This window comes from Canis lupus, chromosome 29, assembly GCF_048164855.1.
Source record: "Canis lupus baileyi chromosome 29, mCanLup2.hap1, whole genome shotgun sequence".
Lineage (NCBI taxonomy): Eukaryota > Metazoa > Chordata > Mammalia > Carnivora > Canidae > Canis > Canis lupus.
In genome coordinates this window covers 4,279,593-4,304,128 of record NC_132866.1, presented here as the reverse complement: position 1 = coordinate 4,304,128, position 24,536 = coordinate 4,279,593, and the positions used below count along the sequence as shown (strand labels likewise).

General features: G+C 44.0%; 1 protein-coding gene across 3 annotated transcripts in view; it reads right to left on the bottom strand.

Annotated features, from left to right (window-relative positions):
• Window positions 1-18,578, bottom strand: part of MKI67 (marker of proliferation Ki-67) — a 29,224-nt gene extending 10,646 nt beyond the window's left edge. The window contains exons 1-13 of one of the 3 annotated variants that reach the window (XM_072804873.1): window positions 18,297-18,578; window positions 17,713-17,892; window positions 14,169-14,247; window positions 13,956-14,071; window positions 10,877-10,943; window positions 8,748-8,793; window positions 7,141-8,220; window positions 5,584-5,753; window positions 3,941-4,262; window positions 3,527-3,645; window positions 3,255-3,426; window positions 1,017-1,172; window positions 43-186 (exon numbers count right to left, since the gene is read on the bottom strand). In XM_072804873.1, the coding sequence (XP_072660974.1) occupies window positions 128-186; window positions 1,017-1,172; window positions 3,255-3,426; window positions 3,527-3,645; window positions 3,941-4,262; window positions 5,584-5,753; window positions 7,141-8,220; window positions 8,748-8,793; window positions 10,877-10,943; window positions 13,956-14,071; window positions 14,169-14,247; window positions 17,713-17,804 (2,478 nt within the window). In that variant the 5' untranslated portion in view covers window positions 17,805-17,892; window positions 18,297-18,578 and the 3' untranslated portion in view covers window positions 43-127. Of the gene's footprint in view, window positions 1-42; window positions 187-1,016; window positions 1,173-3,254; window positions 3,427-3,526; window positions 3,646-3,940; window positions 4,263-5,583; window positions 5,754-7,140; window positions 8,221-8,747; window positions 8,794-10,876; window positions 10,944-13,955; window positions 14,072-14,168; window positions 14,248-17,712; window positions 17,893-18,296 lie in introns of those variants that run through there. The other 2 variants (XM_072804871.1, XM_072804872.1) reach the window with 2 other exon arrangements.
• Window positions 18,579-24,536: the final 5,958 nt, after the last annotated feature.

Sequence of the window (24,536 nt, the reverse complement as noted above, 5' to 3'; positions counted from 1 at the left end):
ATTTGGTATTTTACCTTTAGGAAACATTGCAGAAGAGCCAATAATTCAGCCTCCTACCCACCTGGCTAAGCATAGGAAGCTGGCTACTTATGTGGCCATAAGTCTGTCTTACATATGAACCACGCACTTAAGAAGAATGGTATCCGGTGACATACAGTGGGATCATATTGAGGTGGTGATTAGGATCTACAGGGATTAGATAAAAGAAAAAAAATTCCTTAAGAAGGGTCTTTTGAAGACTGCATCTCTGTGTCTCAGGCACCTGAACACGGACATTCTTTTCTTCAAACACGAGAAGCAAAGAGCTATTTCTCCTGCTGAACCACCATGATAACATGGCTTATCCTCAGTTTGCGTGGGGTCTATACCGCATAGAAAACACCTGCTTGTCGGCATAGGAGGCACTGTTAGTGTAGTAGGCGGTTTCCTCTATGACAGGTACAGGGTAACCAGTACTCAGTGAGAGGACAGTACTCAGTAGAGGACAAAAAGACAGACTCATTTCTCCCACCTCAGGCTCACACCAGGGCACAGACCATCCTGAAGATCAGAGGTGATAACTGCACAGTGCACACAGTATCTTTCTCTTTGGTTATGTACACTTATTTTGAGTTTGAGAAATTTATATAACCATGATAAAAGATCACTGTACCTCTCTGCAGGTCAACCCCTTTAAATAAAGAAGACAAAAGTGTACATAGGTAGCTTGCAATTATTACTCCATGGTATTAAAATTATTAACACAATTATTAGTTATATTAAATAAAATGTTATTATTACAATCATTCCTTTTTATGCCACTCGCTAAATAACAACATTAGTTCAACTGCTAGTAGGAAATTTCCCCAAACACAACAGAAGAGAGAAGCTACAAATGATTTCTTTTTTGGGGGGGGGCATCTAATGTAGAGCGATAATACAGCATCTGTTGTAAAACTAAAATAATAATAATACCATCTACAATTACTATTGAAAATATCAAAGCGCAAGGAAAAAAAAAAAAACAGTAAACCAACCCAAATCTTCTGAAGTGCACAGCAGAGGTTTTTCTCCTGAGTTAGGTACTTGAAACTCTTTTCCAAGGAGATCTTCTGAATTTGAAAAAGTTTTGGGACATAGGCTCATTGTTTGTAACTTCACTTTTGCTGGAGTCTTGAACATTTCAGTTAACCCTGTGAGATGAGAATAATGGAAAAATAATTAACATATTGCTCATATGTGCCAACAGTCCTCACATACACCGGAGGAAGCAGCAGAGAGTGAACAGGGAATCACTCCCCAGAATTCTTGGAAGACGGAGTCACATTATAATAATGGACTCATTTGGGACACCTGGGTGGCTCAGTCGGTTAAGCATCTGCCTTTGGCTCAGGTCATGACTTCAGGGTCCTGGGATCCAGCCCCATGTCCGGCTTCCTGCTCAGAGAGGAGTTTGCTTTTCCCTCTGACCCCCATCTTGCTTGTGCTTTCTCTCAAATAAATAAATAAAATCTTTAAAAAAAAAAAAAAGAACTCATTTTGTTGAAGAAGAGCAATGGGAAGTTGGAATTATATCTCCTCTTCTTTGCCTTTCTTCTTGGTGAGAAAATCTAATGAAGGAAGCTGACATCTCAATCCTGCATGGTTGCCCCGATCCTGAGCAGCAGCCGGGAGACAGAGACTGGCCCCCGGTGCTTCCCCTCCAGACATCCAGGAACCTGGCACCCTCATGCTGCCTTGGAAAGTCCTAGCTTATGTAGACCTGGGTATTATGCACAAATAAAACGTCCCAATTTTTTTAAAAAATGACTGTCCATTGGGCTGCCCATAATAGTATTGTCAAGTGATAATATCACCATCTTTTCATTTTAACACCCAAAAGTAATAATAACATAATCTCAGAAAAAAGAATCATACAGTACTTTAGCTGGAAGATCCATCTTTCTGAAACACTAAAATTATCCCACTTTTCTGACTTTTCTCATTTCGCCATCAATGGGTCAAAATGTTCTCAGTCTGGCATCTGTTTGCAAACTGTGTTTGGGAAGCCTATTTTGAAGGCCCTCATATCAGCCAGTTCACTTAAAAATCTCATCCCTCTGCCCCTATTCGGGCTTTCCTTAAAATACCCAGAATCCAGTCTTCTGTACAGATTGATGTTTTGTCATGAAAGTTATTCATAGCAAGGGGTGGAAAAGTTGTTTGGCTTCCTAAGAAGGTGGTCTTAAAGGAAGATTGAGGAAATCTACTATCCTGGGTACTGAGTATTTACATTTCTATTAATTTTACCTTAAAGATATTTTTTGAGAATTGGTTTTCAATGCTTCAGCACATAAGTATTAGTCATACTCACACGTGAACATAATTTACGAGGATACTCTTATGTGCACGTCTGCACACTGGGTGGCATAACCTGAAAATGTTTTTCTCATTGAGCATAATCTCAAAACTGGCTACAACTCTTCTACATGTTCGTGATTTTTTTTTTTTTAAAGCTAAATATGTTGATCAAACTGTGACTGTAATCACAGGGTACCTTATCTGGGTTATACATCTTAAAATGGGTTTCAGATGGGTTTTCCATCTTAAAATATGCCAGGAAGTAAAAACAAGATTCCATCTAATGGGAGGTGGACTCGGGTCTCACCTTCCTCCAAAAATGTTCAAGGCAGAAAGCAGTGGTCAAGCCATGTAGCATGGAATCCCAACCCTGGGCTCTTGCCTTGGTTCTATCCTAGAGCAACCATAAGGAAGTCACATCCCACTTTTACCGAGAATGGAAACACTGGCTCGATTGTTGATGCTTAAGGGAAACCTTCTTACAGGCCTTTGTTTCAAGATGCAGTTAAGCTTCATGGAAAGGAAGGAAATGGTGAAGCAGCAAAATATTGCTCAAACCAACTGCTCTAACTTTGGGACAATCGATTAGTAGAAATGCAGGGAAAGGGCAATTATAAGGGCAAGCCTGCTTTTTTCACCATAAAGCAGCTTCCAGTTCTCTCTAACCATGCTGCAATCCAAGGTAAAGATGTGCTTTTACCATTCATACCTGCTTCATGCAGGACTCATGATCCCTCGTTATCAGCGGACCCACTCTTCTTATCCAAATCAGCTTTCCCTTCCCTTCCTTGAACCATCACGACCCCAGGCAGCTGACTAGATTGTTAATCCTCCCGTCCCTCTCACAGTAGACCCAACCGTAGCACCCACCCACATCCTCACAGGTAGGAGGATCAGAGGGCTACGGTTTATATGACCCAAGGCTAGGTTTTTACCTGAAAGGTCTTCATTAAAGTCCATTTTTTTGCTGAATACAAAGTTGTTCAGCATTCTGTAGGGCCGAGTGGGCACATTTACTTTCTCAATGTGAGCTTTCCCTATTATTATGGTACAGGGAGAGTTGGCATGGCCTGTGCTAAATTGATTGTGAACGTTGCTAACAGGCTTCTAGAAAAAAAAATAGAACAAGATGAACAAAACGTCAAAGCATAAATCCACACTTCATGTAATCTTACAGGATAGTATGCGCTGAAAGAGTGATTCCTACCTTTGGTGTATTCATTCTTCTTTGCCTTTTGTTCAGCTGTCTTTGGGGGCCGTGTTTAACCACTTTAGCTTGTGTTTGTTTGGCACCGAGTTTTACTATGTCTGCCCACGATTTTGCCACTGTCAGAAGGAAAGCGTGTTGAAACGTTTCCATTTTTTTTAATAATAAATTTATTTTTTATTGGTGTTCAATTTGCCAACATACAGAATAATACCCAGTGCTCATCCCGTCAAGTGCCCCCCTCAGTGCCCATCACCCATTCACCCCCACCCCCCGCCCTCCTCCCCTTCCACCACCCCTAGTTCGTTTCCCAGAGTTAGGAGTCTTTATGTTCTGTCTCCCTTTCTGATATTTCCAAACCAGCATCCATGAGAACATTTACCTTAAGACCTAACCTGCTAACACAACACTCACCAATTAAATTGGCTTCCGAAGCACCACTCCTTCTTCTGGAATAAATCATCTGCAAGATTTCATGTTGGCTTCGATCAATGGAAGTTCTCTTTGAAGGCAAGTTGCCGCTCCTCTTCCCTCCCCTCTTGGGAATATCTGTGTGATGAGGAGATTTGCTGCCCCCGGGGACCGAGGCCGCCTTGCATGACCTACGGCGTGTGTCAGTAGCAACTGGAGAAGTTTGCATAGGATCACGAGCTGGAGATCCCTTACGCTGGGGTTGTGTGGTCACTTCCAGTTGGTTTTCTGAAGAATCTTCTTTTCCTGATGGTGGAGGGTATTCCTGACGGGATTTAAATGTTCATAAGAAAGCTTACCACCAACGGAACATCTCTGTGGTGAAAACTCTCCCCAATGAAGAAGTTTAGCTGTTTAAAGCACCAAAACGTTTCAACCACTGTCTGTCAAGTGTCAGGTAGAAATGGGAGTCTGTGCCCCCTGCTTTAAGAAAAAAAAGGATGGATAGAAAAAACAGCAAATAAATCTTAATTGGGGTAATTCAGAAAAAGTGGAAGGAATCTCCTAAGGAGTGACCAGTGAGCCTGCTCTCATCTGAATTGGCAAAGAGCACCATCTGTGGGTGTTTAACCCTGGTTGGTCTACACGGGAAGGAAGGCTGCTCATTTCTGGGAGCCAGCACGAAAAGATTTGGTATGAACAGAAATTAAAGACTGCCCAGGACCTCTGATGGGGATGAGCTGTGGGGCCATACCTCTCTAGAGACCTAAAGTCAAGAGGACAACACAGTCTAGGGTAGATGAATGAAAATTCTAAGTAGATGATGGTCAAAATCATTGTTGTGTTGCCATCCAAGACTTTCCTTTACACCTTATACACCTTATAATTCTAAAAGAAAAAAAAAAGCCTTATGGTTATGTGTCATGAGGTCTCCAGTTTCCTTGTAATTGCTAGTGTTTTTATTAAAGACTTTATTGATTTATTTAGAGAGAGAGAGCACGCAAGAGAGCACCAGAGGGAGGGAGGGGCAGAGGAAGAGGGAGAGTCTCAAGCAGACTCCCCAGCTGAGCGAGGAGCTGGGCACAGGGCTCGACATCATGACTTGAGCCAAAAATCAAGAGTCGGATGCCTAACTGACTGAGCCACCCAGGTGCCAGTGTAATTGCTAGTTTTTACTAAAACCCTTGAGGGGGATGCTTGGATGGCTCAGCAGTTGAGTGTCTGCTTGGCTCAGGGCATGATCCTGGGATCCGGGATCGAGTCCCACATCGGGCTCCTTGCACGGAGCCTGCTTCTCCTTCTGCCTGTGTCTCTGCCTCTCTCTGTGTGTGTCTCTCATGAATAAATAAATAAAATCTAAAAAATTAAAAAATTAAAAAAAATAAAACCCTCGAGGGATCACCTGTAAGCCTGGCTGGCCTTAGGAGGCCCCTGCAGGAGAAGGCGGCCCTGAGGGCTCGCCCGTGCTCAGCCACCTTAGAATTGTGCTAAGGAGCCCCGTGAAGGAGCTCTCCTTGACACACATATATATTTTTTTTACCTTTTTATCAGAAAGAAAAAGGGTCTTCATAATAATTGTACCAGTAGGGGGCATTTGGAAAGGCTATGTCACAGGGATGAGTGAGAATGTTGGTTGCCCAACATACCTTGATGATTTTCTTCAGGACAGGTGGGGTGTGGCTTACAAGAGATCTTCTTGGTGTTTCTCCTCTCTTGAGAGGCGTGTTAGGAGGTAAGTTTTCATCAAATAACTCCGGTTTCAGACGACCACCAAAGGAGACCCGCCTTTTTTTCAGGGGTGTTCCCTCAATCTTATCTAAAGTAACGAATACAAAGGAGGAGAAGGAATGAAGGACATACGCTCAGGACTTGTTTCAGGTTGCTGTTAAAGACAAACCACCGGTGAAGTCCCCCAAAATCTAACACCACAGCATTTCACCCCTTTGTAATGCTGAGAATCCGGAGCTGCTTCAAGAGCTCAGAAGAGACCCAGGTACAAATTAACAAAAACATCAAGTCCCGGCTGGATAGGACAAAGATTTCCTATAAAAGGGTGAAAAACCCTATAAAGGGATTGGTCTGGACTGGTGGCTTCTACTTCTCAACAGAGATGGATGTTTCCACAGTGACCTGAGAGGGTTTTTTCAAAAGACTTGTGTGAACTCGGGCTCACCCAGACCTACCTAGTGAGAAGTCATGAACTTGAAAACCTCTCCAAGTGACTCAGAAAGGCGATTCATGGAGTCCACCACACATTCTTATGAGCCAGCCCTCGACATAAATCCCTGGTCTGAGGGATGCCCTTTCTGAGACTCGGGGACATGTGATGGATACGTGCGGGTCTGATTTCAGAGAGTCGCACACCTTGCACATGCGCCCTCTGCCAAAGGGGCCCAGGCAGTAAGCCTGCTACTTCAGAACACCCACAGAGCCTCCCCCGCCGAAAAGCACAGGAGAGAGCCCAGGAGGTACCAAGCCTCCTCCAGAGGTCAGAGCTCTGTAACCCACTGTGTGACGTAAGGCTGTCAACTCCCTATTTGCAAGAGGGAAATGACAGGAACGTGCATCCTGTGGGCACCCCTGCTGCCTGCATAGACCATCAAGTGTGAATGCCTGATGCATGAACCCATGGGTATGGTCGGGAATTTATATGAAACACTGGACTATCCATGTGTAGATGCATGGGCTGCTAGTATATATGAAATCATATGTATATGAATATATATGTGTAATCCTCCTACGCTAGTAGGAGACCTTGAGAAATCCCGAGATACCCCATATTTTAACAGTTCCAAGGGATTTCCCTGGACTTCATTCAAAGGAGCAAACTCCTAGGATACAGGTGCTTATGGTTCAGAATTAAAACCTTTGTGAAAAGCAATTATGCTTATTAGGCTTATCTTCCTTCCTATCTTCCGATAGGTGGAGAGAGAATCCAACATGTCTTTGGATCCCCTTGAGATCCCCGGCTGTGTTCCTCCCGGACAACCCACACTTCCTCTGGAGCCCCTAGTTACGACTCTCCAGGACGAGCCCATCAGAGTAGATAGGCACATATGGCTGCCTCATGAGCGCACCTCCACATCTCACAGACTTTCCACCACAGTGAAGCCACTACCGAGCGAAGGAAGGCCTCATGAATTCATATCTAGATACGAGGTAGTAGTGAGCTTGTGGGGGAAAATGCAGTTAGGTAAACTTACTATTGGAGTCACCAAAGTTGCTGGTATCAACTGAACTATGACCAGGTAACCCAGAGCATGTGTGCCCAGCTGTGGCGCCCACTTTCTCAGGTTGGTGGACGGAAACTCCTTGAATCTTCCTTTCAACTTGAACGGGCAACGGAGCCAAAATAGTATGATTCTGAGTTTCTGTTTCTGCGGTAAGAATGTCCACACTGGGAGGAACACTCCTCCTCTTTTTGGAAAAGAGTTTTTCTGGTGTATCTTCAAAATTATCAGCATTTTCTACTTTAGCGGGTGTTTGATTTCTGGCTAAGAACATCCTAGGAGTCAACGTTTCGTTCTCTGTCCCGAAGCCTTCCCTCTGATCCAGATTCATGGATTCACTTCCACTGGTAATACTCATGTCTTCACTCCGACGTTTTCGGGAGGAACTGTGTGGGGAACGTTGGGCCAGGGTCTTGGCTCTTGTCATCTCCTTAGGAGGGATGCTGGGACTCATGGCCTCCTTGGGATTCTGAGCAGCGTCTTCATCGTTTCTCCTGTCTTCAGTCTGGCTAATTCCTTGTTTCCCCAAAGCAGAGTCTGCCTCGATTTGGGTGAATCGGCCCGATCTGGGTCTGGATTTAAGGGAGACCGGGACTTGTGTTCCGTCTTGTAAACCACCAGAACGTTCATTCTCCAGGGCACAATGACTCTGTGATCCTGATTTTTTACTGCTCTGCAGAACATTTCCTTTTTCTGATCTCACATCAAACTCTTCCTTCATTGACACATAAAGCTTCCTAAAGGGAGACTCATGGTTTTCACTATTCTCAAGACACCTTGTAGAGGGGAAAGACTTCAATTTTCTATTACAGCTCACTAAGGGTACGCTGGAATCTTCCTTATAATCCCTAGCTGTAGGATCTGTCACATTTCTGTAGTTCTCTCCAGGCGGTTCTGAGGAATGAACAACATCAAGAGTTTGGCTGGCAACATGATCTCCAGAGCCATCCAAGACTGTGCTGGCTGCTTTGCCATTCTTCACGTGCACCAGAGGACTTCCTGAAACATCTTCAGAGACTTTTGAACAGGCACTGGAATCTTGAACTTTCCCATCTTGGCAATGAGTTATGAAACAAGAAACAGAAAGTTCTTATTGAAAAGTTATGTACTTATTGAACAGAAAGTTCTTAGTCTCAATGATTAACATTGTGCAGTATTCAAATTTTAAAATCGTTTCAAAGTGACTTATAATCTAGCTTTTCACTGAGCCTACAAATTACTTAAGGCCCAAAATGTGTGACAAAAGCATTCTGATACTCGAATTATGATACAAACAAATAAGTCACATCAGCCTCCTATAACCAATACGAGGGATCACATGCTATTACTCCACGAAATTCAGCTGACTGCTGTGTTATTTATTTATATCTGGACACTCCGATAAACATGGTGCCCTCTACCTCACTTGAGGAAAAAGTTAACTCAGTGTCTGCCTATCTATTACGTTAAGTAACACAACTTCCTAACTTATATGAACCTTGATGTGGAATGTTTGTGTTCTTGTTGTCTCTTCCTTGCCCTGACACTACACGGAGATCTGATCTTGCAGGATCCAGAATAAAATAAAAAAAACTACTAACCAGGATCAGAAGAGAAGCTAGATCTGGAGACCCGAAGCAGAGATTCCTGTGAATTAACAAAATACAAACAGCGATTTAGGTGTTTTTTTTTTTTTTTTTCAAATACCAACAGTCATATTTATGAAAATATTCTTGCTATGGATGCTCTTCCTTGCCAGACTGCTCTTACAGGAATTTTAGAGACTTTGAGAAATGAGCCAAAGACATTCAGGGACAAGTGCTCACAAGACAAGTATTTCTTAGCTGATTTTAAAAACAAACTTGAAGCTCCAAGTTGTATAAATGGAACCTCAGTTGAGTTTTTCTAACTTCCTCAAACTTCTTTCTCATCGCCATATGAAAGAACAAAAGCTAAAATTAAACGTCACCTACACTGGGCATCTGTGAACTTTACAAGGGTGCAGAATTACTGACTTAAGATTTAGCCTTATCAGAAGAGGCTGCAGGACCTGTGAGTGAGCTGGGGCCCCCCCTTTGGCCTGTTTGCTCAGGCTGGCAGGTGCAGCCGACAGCCCGGATGTTCAGGCGAAAGTGAAACCAGCAGGCCACAGGCGCCGCACCCTCTGAGCACAGCAATCGGCTCCAATGTTCTGACCTGGCCTCCAACAGCTGTCTTCACAAATTGTCAGGAAATTTTTTAGGGGGCTAGGAACAACCACAGAATAACAGCGACATAAGGTATAAAATTTCAATGTTGCTTCAAAGAAGGAAAACTATCTCATCTGAATTATTATGGGGGAAAAAAAAATCACAAAATATATCCAAAAGCAAATAACTTCTTTCTTCAATCAATTTCAGATTTCTTGGAATCTAACACGTTTCTCAAACTCGCCAGGTGAGGGATCGGTTTCTAATTTCTAATGAGAAGTGGGCCAATTTTAGGACTAAACCACAAAAATGAATTAAAATGTAAAAAAATGTATGCAAAATATAATCATATAAGCTCATTTTTTGTAATGTCATATTCCATAGACATAAAAAAATCACTGTCAAACACGTTCTAAGTATTCAGTTTCAATATTGACTTTATCACAATCCAGACAATCCTATCACAATAGGCCATTGAGACCACTTCTAACTTGAAGTCCAGCTTTTTGGTTGGTGCCCTAATACCTACCAACAAAGTAGGTAGAAAACCTCAAAAGGTAGCTTTTCCCCCAAAGCCGATGAGGGGCAAGGTCACCAAAAAGGCCATTCCTCTAGGGAGGAAGCAGCACCTTGCAGGAGCAGAGATCTCTAGTTGAAGGCCCTCCTGCTAATTTCAGGTGCAAGTACAATATGACTTTTTAAGCCAGTGAATTACGGCCTGGTCACAGGAGACCAGCTTGGGTAGCTCATAAAGGATAGAAATTCTCAGGACATGTCCTACTAAGTCTCCAAGGATAGGGACAGAATTGCATTCTGATAAGCCGCACTGTTCGGCTAGACATAGGTAATAAGATTCTCTTTTCACATGACACAGTGCGTAACACTCCCCCAGTGGCATGGGTTGTCTCTCCATCAAAATTAGAAAGCATGCCTGGTACTCACAGCTCTGATGTGATCATTTCAGATGCATTGAGATGGAGGAGTACAATAACCGGAAGATAACACGAGCCACTAATCTAGTTCCTAGATTTTTTTTTTTTCTTTAAGATTTCATTTATTTATTTGACAGAGAGAGAGAGAAAGAGCACATGCAGGGAGGGGCAGAGAGAGCGCAGCAGGCTCTCCACTGAGCAAGAAGCCTGACACGAGGGCTCAATCCCAGGACTCTGGGATCATGACCTGAGCCGAAGGCAGATGCTTCACCCAATGAGCCACCCAGGCGGCCTAGTTCTCAGATTTTAATTCTATGTGATGGGCTGTCCTAACTAAAGGTTTGCAAGAAAAGCAGATTGTGAGATACTCCAAAAGCTTTTGGACCAAAGTGTAAGACTCACTTAGTACTCTGTGAAAATAAAAAGCATAGTTGTAAATTATTCCACTATGTCTAAGTTCAACTTGTTTAAGACCTCAGGCACATGTCCCTCTCATAACTGGCAAGTCACCCTCCCCTGTGAGACACCATTCATCGACGTGCGTATAAATGATCTCACGCTGTCATGCAGAAGAATCAGAGCCCGAAGTTGGATAATACCCCCCATCACCTGTTTGCGTTTTCGTCCCAGGCATTCAGTTGACTTGCTTCCATTCTGATGAATTTCGTTTTCATACCTGAAGTGCACAGAAGGACAGATACATACTCAGATTTAAGATCTGTAACTCACGGTAAAGCCTCCTTATCTGATTAATGTCCAAGGAGCAAGGAACAAATTGCAGATTTTATTCAAGATCATAACCTTATTCACGGAAATAAATGTAGAGTGAGAAAAGATCTTACACCGAAAACTTTGATACGTTGCCTCAAATTTCTTTTGGAACGTTACTGTCGGAGGCTGGGACCCAGATTAATTTCTGAACACTGACCAGCTAGTTGTGTGATTTCAATAATACCTGCGTACCTCCTATGTGAGAACCTACTGAGTACGAGAGCCAACTAGATTTCCACCGATGTATATCCATGGAAATCATCTGAGGCCTTGGAAGGTCACCCAGGGAGCCCAGCGGCACCTGAGGTCTGAGGCACGTTGTGATGTCACCTACTGCAGGGTCACCGCAGAGCCACCATGTACCTTAGGGTCACGGTGACCTTCTGTTTCCTGCCTACTGCATCTGTATCTGAAGAATGACTGGCACATTCTTGACTATGTAGACAGATGTAGCAACATATCCACTCCTTCTACTGGGCCTGGCACAATTCAGAGAACAACCTTCTATGGGTATAGTGAACCTGGCCTCAGTGAGGTGATCCGAAACAGCTGGCTGTCTGGAATTAGTTCTCATGGTCACAGAGTTCATGGTTAAGTCCTTCTTCCTAAGACTCCTTCCCCACTCTTATGTTGGAGATATTGAATTATCTTAATTAATCTCAATCTGAACAGCATCTCATTTTGGGGAACACATTCTGATCTCCATTCCACATCAAATACTTCCTACCTAGAAGTCTGTTCGAGACGCATGCCCTTGAAAAATGAAGAAGGCAAATCCACAAAAGCACAGAGAAAGAAATGACCGATTGAACAAACAGAAAATATCTCTTTAATGCGACCGGAGGTAATGAGGTTGGTGCTCCATTTGGCAGCATGGATGACCAAAGGGACCTGACTGTGTGATGCCTACAAGAGACACAATGCACAATCGATGGCACCTACGGGATGAACGTGGTAGGACGGAGAGGACACGCCATGCAAACAGTAGCCAAAAAAGAGATGGAGGAGGGGTTACACTAACGTCAGACAAAATATATTTCAAGATAAAAACTGTTCACGGACACCAAGCATATTTTATGATGATAAAAAGATCAACCTATCCAGAAGATAAACCAATTGTAAAGTAATGTGGGTGGAATAGCTGGTTCCAAGAGACAATCTAAACCTTAAGGATTATGAAAAGTTGAAAACAACGTGCCAGAAAATATGATCGTATGCAATCACTGATAAAGAGCATTACTAAAGCTACAGAGCATCTCAGAAAGATAAGAGATAGAGCTTCATCCACCTGGAGAGAATTCTAAATTTCAACACACAGTCTAGCCTCAGCATATAGAGAGCAAAAACAGAAGAGCTTAAAAAAACAGAGGAAAAAAAAATCATCAATGTGTGATTTCGACCTACCGGCCTGAGTAAGAATCAAGGGGTAAATCACTGATTCCAGAGCTGGGGAGTTGAATCTAATGGACATATATGGACAGAACATAGCACCTGGGAGCTCATTCGTTTCAAACACACAGAAGAAATCAGCACAAAAGTCACAAAGTAAGCCCCTGGTCATCTGGTCATAAAGCAAGCCCCTGACTCACTTCAAAAACTGGAAATTTCCTAAATGTCCGTCCAGAATGAAAAAAATTGTGTATAATTGTGTATGTAACTGTGACATTACTTCAATGAGATACTTATGATGCAGCAAGAAAGAACAAACTGGGACATCCACGGTCTGCATCTCACCAGAAGTCAGTTACAAGTATATTCTTCATTATTCCAAATTTATGGAGTTTTAACAAAGACAAACAAAACCATAGTGGTTAGAGATGCATGCTTAGGTAGCCAAATTCCAAAGACTTGATGTTATCAGAAAAGCCACTCAGGTGGTTTACTTGGTGAGGGAAGGAAGTAGTGATTAGGTGGGTGATGTGTACGGCTTGGGCGGTGTATTAGTTTGCTAGGGCTGCTGCAACAAGATGCCACACTGGTGGCTTCAACACGGAAATGTATTTTCTCACAGTTCTGGAGGCTGGAAGTCCGAGATCGAGGTGTTGGCGGGGCTCCTCCCTCCTGAGGCCGCTCTGCTGGGCTTGCTAGGGCCGCCCCTCCGAGCACCTGCTCCCTTTCTTCTGTGTCCTAATCTCTTCTTACAAGGACATCAGTCAGATTGGATTAGGGCCCACCCTAAGGCCTCGATTTGGCTTAATCACCTCTTTAAAGACCCCGTCTCCAAATACAGTCATATTCTGGGTGCTGGGGGTTAAGCTTTCAACGTAGGAAATGCGAAGGGACACAATTCAGTGCATAACAGATGATAATCACCACGGTGCTCACTCCACCATAAGCTGAGTGGACATCTGGTGTCTTTCCCCATGAGCCTCTTCTACTTTTTTTTTTTTTTAAAGATTTTATTTATTCATGAGAGACAAGAGAGAGAGGCAGAGACACAGGCAGAGGGAGAAGCGGGCTCTCTGCAGGGAGCCCAGGACCCTGGGATCATGCCCTGAGCCAAATGCAGACACTCTACCACTGAGCCACCCAGCTGTCCTGCCCTTTTAAAGATTTTATTTATTCAGTCTTCTACTTTAAAATGAAACCAAAACTGAAAAATTGTATGGTTTCACAACACTTGCAACAAAATAAACCCCACGAGGATCTGGTCACCCCTCTTTGGCTCCGTTGGGGGCACTCAGATCCTCCAAGGGGATCACACGAGCCCCAGGTGTCATTCCTTCTATACCCAGGTGACTCCAGACTGAGAACCAGTGGGGAGGGGTGACCTCAAGCACTCTGACGTCATCAGCATGAGAGGCGGCCTCTAGCGCTCTGACATCATCAGCGTCACAGAAAAATCCCAGAAGTCTAGTTTTGGAGCGTCAGAAGGTCTGCTTATGCCGAGAATGCCTAGTTTTTAGTTCTCACCCACCTGAAAGATCGATCAACAATAGTGATCACATCTCCGTGCTTTAGTTGCACAGGCTCATCAATAGCACAGCCGTTCACCTGCGTCGGATTGCTGGAACTGAAATTAAACAATACCGCCTACAGAGGAGAAGAAAGGGGAAAATAGGTAATTGATGAATGGGTAAGAAGTGAAATGAAAACGTAAAAAATAAATTGATTTCAAACCCTCACTTACCTCCTGCCCACTGATTTCAATTTTGCAATGCTGTTTTGACACGACAGGGAGCTGGATACGAATGTCACATTCAATACCCCTTCATCGAAAGAAATTAAGAGTTTTAGGGCACTTTAATTTTTTTTTTTTTTTTTAGAAATTCCATGAATGCTTTGAAATAAAACAGCATTTGACTACATGGTTGATCGATTAATGAAACGACAGAAAGGGAAAATAACCTGGGTGATAAGAGGACCTGTGCATTTTGCCAACAATTTTGACAAGTATCATATAAGCGACCATTTTAAATCTTTAAAACTTTGGGTACTTGAAAATAATTACAATGGAAAATATTAGAATACAAAACTGGATTGCCTTTTTACAGAAATGCCTATGCTTATAAAACCCAAATCAGGGAGTACTTTATACCAGTTTGGAGAAATGAATGGATTGTTGATACTCTACTTTTTTCCCCTATAAAAAAAGGTTCATGTGTGTTCATTTGTAACGTTATGTACGTTTAAAGGTTTTATTTTTTTTAATTTTTATTTATTTATGATAGTCACAGAGAGAGAGAGAGAGAGAGGCAGAGACACAGGCAGAGGGAGAAGCAGGCTCCATGCACTGAGAGCCCGACGTGGGATTCGATCCCGGGTCTCCAGGATCGCGCCCTGGGCCAAAGGCAGGCGCCAAACCGCTGCGCCACCCAGGGATCCCTAAAGGTTTAATCATCACTACACATGCTGTATTTTATGCTAACACCTGTCTATGCAGCAGCCTCTTCACATACAAAGACAATTACATCAGCACCTGTATCGTGGTGTTGTTCAAACAGTGAATGAATTATACATGCCTGCCGTTCGCCTGGCACACAGTCAGTGCCATTTACTCATGAGCTTTTTGTTGTCTTAAAACTACACTGTATTAATGGATTAACAGATTCACAAATCTATCATTAAAAACACGAATGCAAGCTACGAATAAGCATTATTAGATTCAACTTGTTTTCCCACACAAACAACATCAGCAGGAAGCACCAGAAGGGAGAATTTTCAAACCCATGTGCAAAACTAATCAAAATGGTCCTTAGTTAAGTTTCCTTAGGTCTCTGGTGTTACCTTTACTGTAAGTCTAAACAGTTATATACTCTCCTCTCCGTTCTCAATATACTATTCTAGAGCTACAAATATCTCTTTCTAGAACATATATAAAAGATGCAGTGGCTTAAAATAATTGTAGAACTGGAGGGCTCCCAAGGGCTGATAGACTCGCTTTGTGTGAGTGTGTGCTAAGTTTCTTTCCCTACGTGTTGCACAGTGTTCTTAGCCTTAGTGGACAAACAGCTTTAGGGGTTGCAGCCTAGGGTGGCGAGTAGATGGAAAAGGACAAAGCAGTATATTGGTAGCTGTAGACAGAGCAGTGCTAGCTCTGTCTGTCCATAGAAATAGAGAAATGGGCTCAGCCACAGAGATTTAAACTATCTGGTTGTCCCACACATTAACACAAAGTGGGGTTCAGATACACACTTGTATTTTGTTTTATGGTCTCCCAGCCTTTCCAGCCTGGGCACTTTTGGACAAAACTTCATCCTCCTTTGAGGTTTCGTTGTCCAATCTTTATTTCTCTACTTGCCTCATTTCATCTCTGAGCTTTGCAGGTAGCCAGATGTGATTTAAAACTTCCATTCGAAGGGGTTTCCTGTCATGGAGTCATTGGTTTGCAGGAGTAAGTCATGCTCTTTCTCTAAAGGGGTGTGGGGGTGGTCATCCACAAGATTAGCTAAACTTAAGTTGTTAGAATAATTTCTTGATTGGAAATTTTAGCTTTGAGATTTGTTGCTCTAGTTCCTAAAAGAACTTGGAGATGCTCCTCATGTGTCCGGCTACCACTTTGACTCCTTGGAACCCACCCATTCTTTCACTTTAAGAAAAAACAGGTCATAGTTGCAGAGGTCTCTGTATTTTGTAGCCGCTTTTTTGTAAGAAGTACTTCTCCCAAATAAAACAATTAAAAAAAATTAAAAAGAATATCTCTTTCTACCATGTCCTGTGACCAAACACTCTTGAATGGGTTTTAAATGATAAAATTCTGCATAAAAAGATTTTTAATCACTGCTGTATAATAACCAGAATTACTGACACTTGACACCAAAATGTTTATTCTTTTTCCTTGGAAGAGAAAAGAAGCTATGGGAACTGAACGGCTCATTTAAACTAAAGAAGAGAATTTGATTTTTAGGCAACAGAATATTCCAGCAAGAGGGAGAGACTATTGCATTAGAACTGAGAATTTGTGTGGCTGTGAACTGCCAACTAGAACCCCTATGGACCCATGGTTCTTCACCTCAGCACTATTGACATTCTTTACAGTAGGAGCTGTTCTGTACATTGTAGGCTCCTTAGCAGCATCCCCGACCTCTATTCACTGATGCCAGTGGCGTAAGCTTCCCACATTGTGACATAGAAAAATGTCTCCAGACCTTGCCAGATGGCTCCTGCAGGGCAAAATAACCCTAGGCTGAGAACCACTGCTCCTCATGATGCCACATTCAACCCCAAGCATCTACTAGACACAGTCAACTACTGATCGCCTCTTACTGTCAGACCCGTACCAGGCACTGAGACATAATTATGAACCAGACAGTCCCTGTCCTTAGACAGCCCTGTAGTGGGGAGACACAACCAAAGACTCATCACCCTGCACGGTGTTAGGAAAGACAAGAGCAGTGTCCACCAAAGGCTTCTCTTTAGGCGCCCTCTAATTGGATATCTGAAAGTTGGAAAGGTCTCACTCACGTAGGATAGAGAAAACGTTCCAGTCATAAGGTTTAAACTGGCTAAAAGCACCAAGATGAACAGAAGCTTGGAATGTCTGAGTTAAGGAAGGTAGAACATGGTAGAGATGGGAGGATGGGGTGTGGGTAGAAGGTGGTCCCACCTCACAGGGCTCCAGAGAGAGGGTGACTTATAATTTGTATGAGAAATCACATGTTAGAAACCGGGAGGAGGGTGCCTGTTATACAGGGACCCTGGTCATTTACCAACAGGCCGGCAAAAAGAAAGAAGGTCTCGAAAACACTCCAGCAGGACTTCTCCTATTTTCATTTTTCCAAAAACCCAACAAACGAAATACACAGCCTCCTTCCCTCGTTTGCTCAGCAGCGTCCCCCCACAGCCAAGGTGCACCAAGCTTGAAGGGGTTTCAGATGAACCCCATCTAAAGAATGCCTGAAGTGAATCAGGATTTGAGAATAATCTACATTTTTCTCCATTTAAAGATCAAATCAATTTTAAAATGTGTTTGATTAAAAAAAAAAACACTTAACCATATACACGTTGTTTTAAAAATTCTATTTCCTAATAAACGATTATGTTGATTAATAGATAAGAAAGTCCCCAGCAAATAGGACGACGCGGGGAACTGCCCCCAGGGCTCTTCCAGTCTGTTAATCTGTGACTAGGATATTAACGCCTTTTTTTTATAAATATTTTTCATATATATTTTTTTATTTTTTTGGATATTAACGTCTTTTATACTAAATGGTCCACCCCTATGTCGGGCTCACCTTCCAAACAAGCAGGTGCTGAGGCTCAGTGGGAAGTGAGGGCCGTCGACCCCACTCCTTTTGATGGTAACCAGGCGTCCTGTAGGACCCATTTTCTAAACAAGCTGTTGAGTATGATCCAAACAGGAAGGTCAGGCATCAAAAAGTTCGTTGAAGCAAACTTACTGCAGAAACATGCCACTGAATAAGACAAAAACAAAACACGCGCGCGGGTGGGGGGGGAGGGAGAGAGTCACTCTAAAAGCAAAGAGCTAGGAAGTCACTTGTAAGTCACCAAATGGGCTCGCTTGTGCCATTCGCCATGCTCCTGCCACCCTGACCCACACTCAACTTGACCCCTGGGGGAGCCCGAGCCGGGCCCCGGGCTGCACTCCAGGCGCCCACAACACCCAGTGCCCCCAAAGACCCGCGGCCAGGACCCAGCGCATCACCGTCGAGGCTCCCGGGAGCTCCCCTGCGGACCCCCTGGTCAGAGCCCCAGCCGCGCCGCCGCCACCGGTTCCCGTCGAGCAGGCGTCCCCACGGCCCCGGCCCCCGGGCGCGCCCGCCTCCCCCGCCCCCGAGGCGCCCCAGCATCGGCTCACCCAGCACCAGTCGCCCGCACCGCCACCAGCGGATCCGCCGCTCCGCGAGACGCAAACCCGAGTCCTCACCGGGGAAAGCCAGCTGCTCGTTCCCCTGCGTCCACCGCCCGCCCCCTGCTCCGGGGACGGGGACCGCCCGCGGCCACCTCCGCCGCAGCCCTCACTGCCCCCCGCCGTCGCCCTCGCCCTCGCCGGAGACCAGGTGGCCCGGCCCAGCTGCGTCCGGGAGGTGGCGGCGTTAGCAGGTCCGCTCGTAAACCCGCCGCCGCCGGCCCGCCGCCGCCGCAGCCGCCGCGCCCTCCCGATTCAAATGAAAACAACGATTCGAATTTGGCGCTAAGCGCTGTGATTGGGCGCGGCGGCGGGCGGCTGACCAATGGGCAGGGGCGGGGGCGTGGCGGGGGCGTGGCTAGAGCGGCGCGCGCGCGCTCCTGGAGCCCAGAGGGCGGGGGGGCTGCGAGTGCACCTGCGGGACCCGGGTCCTCCCCGGCCCGTGTCCTGGTCTCCCTGCCGCAAGCCCCTCTTGCCGCCTCCCGTTTAAGGACAAACACAGTTGTACACGGTGTGTTTGTTACTCGTTGCCGGAAGGTTTAAAAATTATATTGCCTCAAATATAACAATTATTGTAAGCAATTTCTTGCTGTGCATGTTATGGTTCCCTTTCAAAAAAAAAACACACACACACACACACACTAAAAAGATCATGACCTGCACATTGTTCTGAACTTTGCATTCTTTGATTAATTAATCCTGTGGATATTAACTTCCAGCATAACCTTCCCTTTTACTTTCTTTTTGACGGCTGCAGAGCATTCGGCTTCAGAAACCATAATTTCAAAAAAAAAAAAAAAAGAAAAGAAACCATAATTTCCTCAATCGCTATTATTGCTATGCGTTTAGGTTTAGGGTGTTTTCCTATTAGAAAAAAAATAATCTCCAATTTAAAAAGCTTGTACATTACAAAATGGATGGTATCTAAAATAAGCACAGCATTTTTTTCTAGGGCCACCTGCCCGGTTAGGGGTGCTCCTGTGGACAAACATGGTGTGAACTGAATAGAGCCAGGAGACCCGGATGCCCGTCCTGAATGTCACCTCCCCTCCCCCCTCACCGGACAACCCATGGAGCTGCCTTTCTCACAGCATGGACTGGGGAGACCTGAGGGTGTCTGAGATCCTTGCAGGGGGTTCAGGAGGTCAAAACCATGTTTGTAAGAACATCAGACTTTCTTTGTCCTTTTCACTGTCATTTGCTCAGGAGCAAAGGGTGGAGTTTTCCGAATACAGGAGCAAATGTGAGAAACCAGCTGTCTCACTAAATCAGGTGTTACAGATATTTGCAAAAATAGAAAATAATACCGTTCTTCTCAGCAATTAAAAAATAAGATGTATTTCATAGAAATATGTTTTTATGTTAACAGGAAGTGGGTTCACCATTGCTTTAAAATGAATTGACGAATGAAGTTTGAACCTTTCTGCTCCTGAGTGCTCACTCAGTGATAGGCTGCCTTCCGGAATAAGGGAAAGCTCCTAGGAACGAGATATGAATGCATAGGACCTCCAACTCCTAATTGTCTGTGACAAGGCTGATGTAGGTAATTTAAATGCGTGGATGCTATTAACCTTCTTTAGGGGATTAGTTTCTATTTTCTCCCCCTTTACACCACCACAGTGAGCGCCTCTCCGAACAACCCCATAAAATGCTACTTTTGTCACTCTAATTACTGCTTGTTATCAGGGACGGCTCTGTGACCTTGCTGGAGCAGCCTAATTAGAACTGGGAGGTGCTAGGCTTCCCGTCAAATAATCTTACACACACTCTGCAGTACATGGAATTAGTTCTCTAGAGAGAGCAAGAGTTACAGGAAGACCTAGGGGGTTGGCCAAGTGGTGGATCTCAGCCTGCGGGACCACCCTCTGTAAACTGTTGGATGGAATAGGTTAGCAGTGGGGCTTTCTGCTGGATTCGAAGCCTGGCCCACAATCTAAGACTTCACTGAAAACACAGACCCTAGTCCTGTGAGGAGCATCCCATGCCCCGTGTGCAGGGCTGGCATCAGGACCCCCAGCTCCAGCACCATCAGAGTCTCGAACAGAGTGTAGAATGGGGATCCTGTTAGAACAACGGGCACTCAAGATGGGCAAGAAAAGGCTTTGGCCTGAGGAATTTTCAGGGAATCTATTTCCGGATCCTCACAGTCCTCACCCACTCACGTCCAAACCAATCCAGGCCAGAAAGTGTCTCTAGGGGAGTTCCCTGCCCCCACTCCCCCGCCCCTTGCCACTTTGACTTGCCTGAAATTTACTTGGGGACTTGCACCAGGCCCCCAATAATGAACCTTTCAGCAATCCCCTTAACCTCTGTGCCCATCCACCTGATTAGAGGATGTGTTTCCAATAAATGGAGCATATGTTTAACTCCTGACAGGACCTAACAGGTCCCACGTGCCCTTGGACCTCCTGCCTCTTTGGCTATCTTGCTCCCAGTCCACTTCAGCGCCCTAGCCACCTGAGCTCCTCCTTCCTCAGAGGTGCCCAGATCCTTCCAGCCAGAGGGCTGTGGATTTTGTCCCTCCCTCCCCCAACTTTTATGGGCTTTGCGGAGTGGATGAACTACTCCCAAAGCAGCGGGTTGAAGAATCAGCCTGGAGAGGAATCTTCCTGGATGTGCCCAGACGAGTGAAGACATGCTCCAGCCAAGGGGGCTTTTCTACATCAACCGCAGGTACTCACACTTGACTAACCGGAGGAAAGGGGAACCAGAACGCTGATCTCTACTCTCTGAATTTAGGAAAAAGAAACTGGGACAGAACATGGGACTGAAAAACATGAAAGAAATATTGAAAAATGTTTTTTATTAAGAAGCTAATCCTATAATGATGTCATTATAGAATACTTGGAAAATATACAAGTGTAGGAGGAAGAAAAACTTACCCCAATATGAATGAAGAAATCATGTTTTTGTCTGATGTTTATTTCGCATAATAAATATATCTGTGTATATGGATAACATTTTATTTCTTAGGCTTTCATTTATTGCTACCATGTAAGCATTTTCTCATTCATTCTTGTGAGTATCACTTGGATAACCCTTTTGCAACTGTGTTTCAACATTTAGGTTTTTTTCCCCTAACTTTTAATTATTACAAATAATGCTGTGATTAATATCTGGAGCAGAAACCTTGTTTAGACATAACAGATGATGTTCTCAGTTTCTATCTCCCAAAATCTACTTGCTGGATCAAATAATATTTGCTTCATATCCTCTAACTGCCTGTTTGTCAAAGGGTTGTAACAATTTATCCACCCAAATCAGTGCTTGAGAAAGCCTGTATGATCACAGGCTCCTTGCATTCACATTTCAAATTCTCTGCTAACTTGATAAGCCGAAGACATCCAATTCGAACTTTAAAATTGCTAGTTAGATTGAACACTTTTCCTCACCTACTTAAACTTTTCATCTTTTTGGCTTTAGGGCAATAGTGTTTTTGTGCCCTTTCCCTAATTTTCTATTAATGTCCTAGAGTTTTCCTTATGGATTTATTTTACAGATATGTAAATCCTTGCTCTGCAGAATTAGTAGAATTTTTTTTTTGAATTAGTAGAATTTTTAAAGCCAGCCATAAACCCAAAGAATATTTATGGCCAGTTGTTGGATTCCTTAGATAAAAGTGTGTAAAGAATAAAACTCTCTAGCTGTCTGAGAAAGTTCTGTGTGTGGCTGACATACATGGTGGGGCAGGGGGAGCTGGGATTAACACAACAGCCATTGTCAGAGGTGAGTCCAAAGCTCACGGTGAAACCCCAGTCCTACAGGAGTAGTAGTACTGGGAACCCAAGGAACAGAGAAAGGAATTGTAGTGGGATCATAACAAAAGAGAGAATTACTTCCCTAGAAAACAATGAAAGCACACCAGGAAGTTAGGCTCATGGAGTAAAGAGATGGGCATGCCATGGGGTGAAGAGACATCATGTGGGTCATGGAAAGACAAGAGGGGACGCATGGCTGTGGTGCCCTAGCCTGACTTGGAGAAACTCCTGGGGATAAGCTTCAAATAACTGAAGACTGAGACGCATTTCATCAGTTTCAGTGCTGAGTATTAAATGTAAATTTAAATGCAGAACTAAGAGTAAATGATAGTTTGAAGAAAGGGGCTACTTCACATAGTGGGAATCTGCTGACGATAGAGGCAGAGCACAGGTGGGTAGAGGGAGAGATAGATGAAAAATAGTCTGCTCCCTGCTGACTTTTTAGGTATCAACTCTGAGTAAAAGAATGTTCTTTCAAATTAAATATTGTGACAGAGAAGGTGTTAGCTGATTTTCAAGAATGCCCATATTAGGAGCACCTGGGGCCTCCATCTGTGAAGCGTCTGCCTTCGGCCCAGGTCATGATCCCGGGGTTCTGGGATCAAGCCCCATGTTGAGCTCCCTGCTTGATGGGAAGCCTGCTTCTCCTTCTCCTCTGTCCCTACCCCAGCTTGTGCACTCATGCTCTCACTCTCTCTCCCAAATAAATAATTTTTTTAAAAAAAGAAAGAATTTCCATATTAAGGAACCAATGGACTAAAAAAGAAGAGACTAAGGAATTATATAAAGGCTTTAACATAAGTGTAACTGTCAGACCCTAGCTGCCAAAGTGCTTAAATACCCAAATACGCAGAAAAGAGAGTTAGAGAGTGCAGACCACACAGTGAAAGGCCACACAGCTGTGTCTGTTACCTTTAAACATACAACAAAATTGGCATAAAATATATCAACTGATTCAATATTAAATGGCCTTAATTAACCTATTAAAACAAAAAGGTTTTAATTAATTAATTAATGATAGTCACACAGAGAGAGAGAGAGAGAGGCAGAGCCATAGGCAGAGGGAGAAGCAGGCTCCATGCACCGGGAGCCCGACGTGGGATTCGATCCCTGGTCTCCAGGATCACGCCCTGGGCCAAAGGCAGGCGCCAAACCGCTGCACCACCCAGGGATCCCAAAACAAAAAGGTTTTAATGTTTCCATACACTGCTTTGGAATGACTGCTTCCAAATATTTTCAAATGCAAAAGATAAAGTGGAAAAAAGTTATGGGCAGCATGCAATGTTTAAGAAATGGGCTCATGGATATGCATGTATATTTGCCTTTATTAAAAAGAAACAAACAAAAAAAAAAGAAAAAAAAGAAACAACAGGAAGATAAGCCACATAATGTAAAAATGATGGGGAAGGGACAGGGAGAGAAGCTAACTTCTCTGAACCCATCTTCTTTAATATATTTGACTTTTGGATCATATTAATATTTATGTAAATACAAAACCAATTAGGTCAAAGAGACAGAAACCTCGAAACATAGACATTAAAGCAAAAGTAACTCTGTATCAGGCAGCAGCACAGCCACACAGAAAACAATAATTCAAAGTTATTTATTTAAATAATAAATAATAATTTAATGGTATAACGCTTGATAGTCATTCCCTAAGAATAAAATGAACCAATTATAATAGCAAGCGGTTTTCAACAGTTGTATTGGTTGAACCATCATTCTGGGCTGATATATAAGAGTAGGATGAAGCAAAGAAGCAAAGAAGGAATTTTATGAAGACGACTAGGAAGTAAGCCTAAGAAAAAAGGGATATGAATATGAACCCCAAGAGTGAAGTGTTGTTTTTGCTACCCGGCCAAAGCAGGAAGGGCCCTCACCGCAAATGTCGAGATGGAAGATGCTATGCCCACCCTTCAGAGGGTATGAAAAGGTTAGTGATGCACGTAATTGAGGTCTCTGTAGGGAGCAGGGCAGGTCTGAGCTGGCTTCAGAGAGCAGGGACAGGACTGGCTAGGTTTTTGCTGCGGTCAGGAGGGGGCTGGTGGCAGGGGCCTGGCTGCTTTGAAAGAGGAGGGGTCTTGGGCTTTCTCACCAGCTCGCCCAGATGTGGGGCAGACCTGGAGTCAGAGGTGAGGCTTCAGCTGTCAGCACTCACACATCAAAAAATACAGCCTGACTCCTCAGTACAGTAAGTAAATTTTGTTTTGTTTTGCTTTGTTTTAGAGAGGGAGGAGGGGCAGAGGGAGAGAGGGAGAGAATCTCAAGCAGGCTCCATGCCCAGAGCAAAGCCTGACACAGGGCTCGATCTCACGACCCTGAGATCATCCCCTGGGCTGAAATCAAGAGTTGGCTGCTTAACCGACTGAGACACCCAGGCGCCCGCGTTAAGTAAATTTTGAATTGGATATGTCAGTATGAGCTCTTCTAA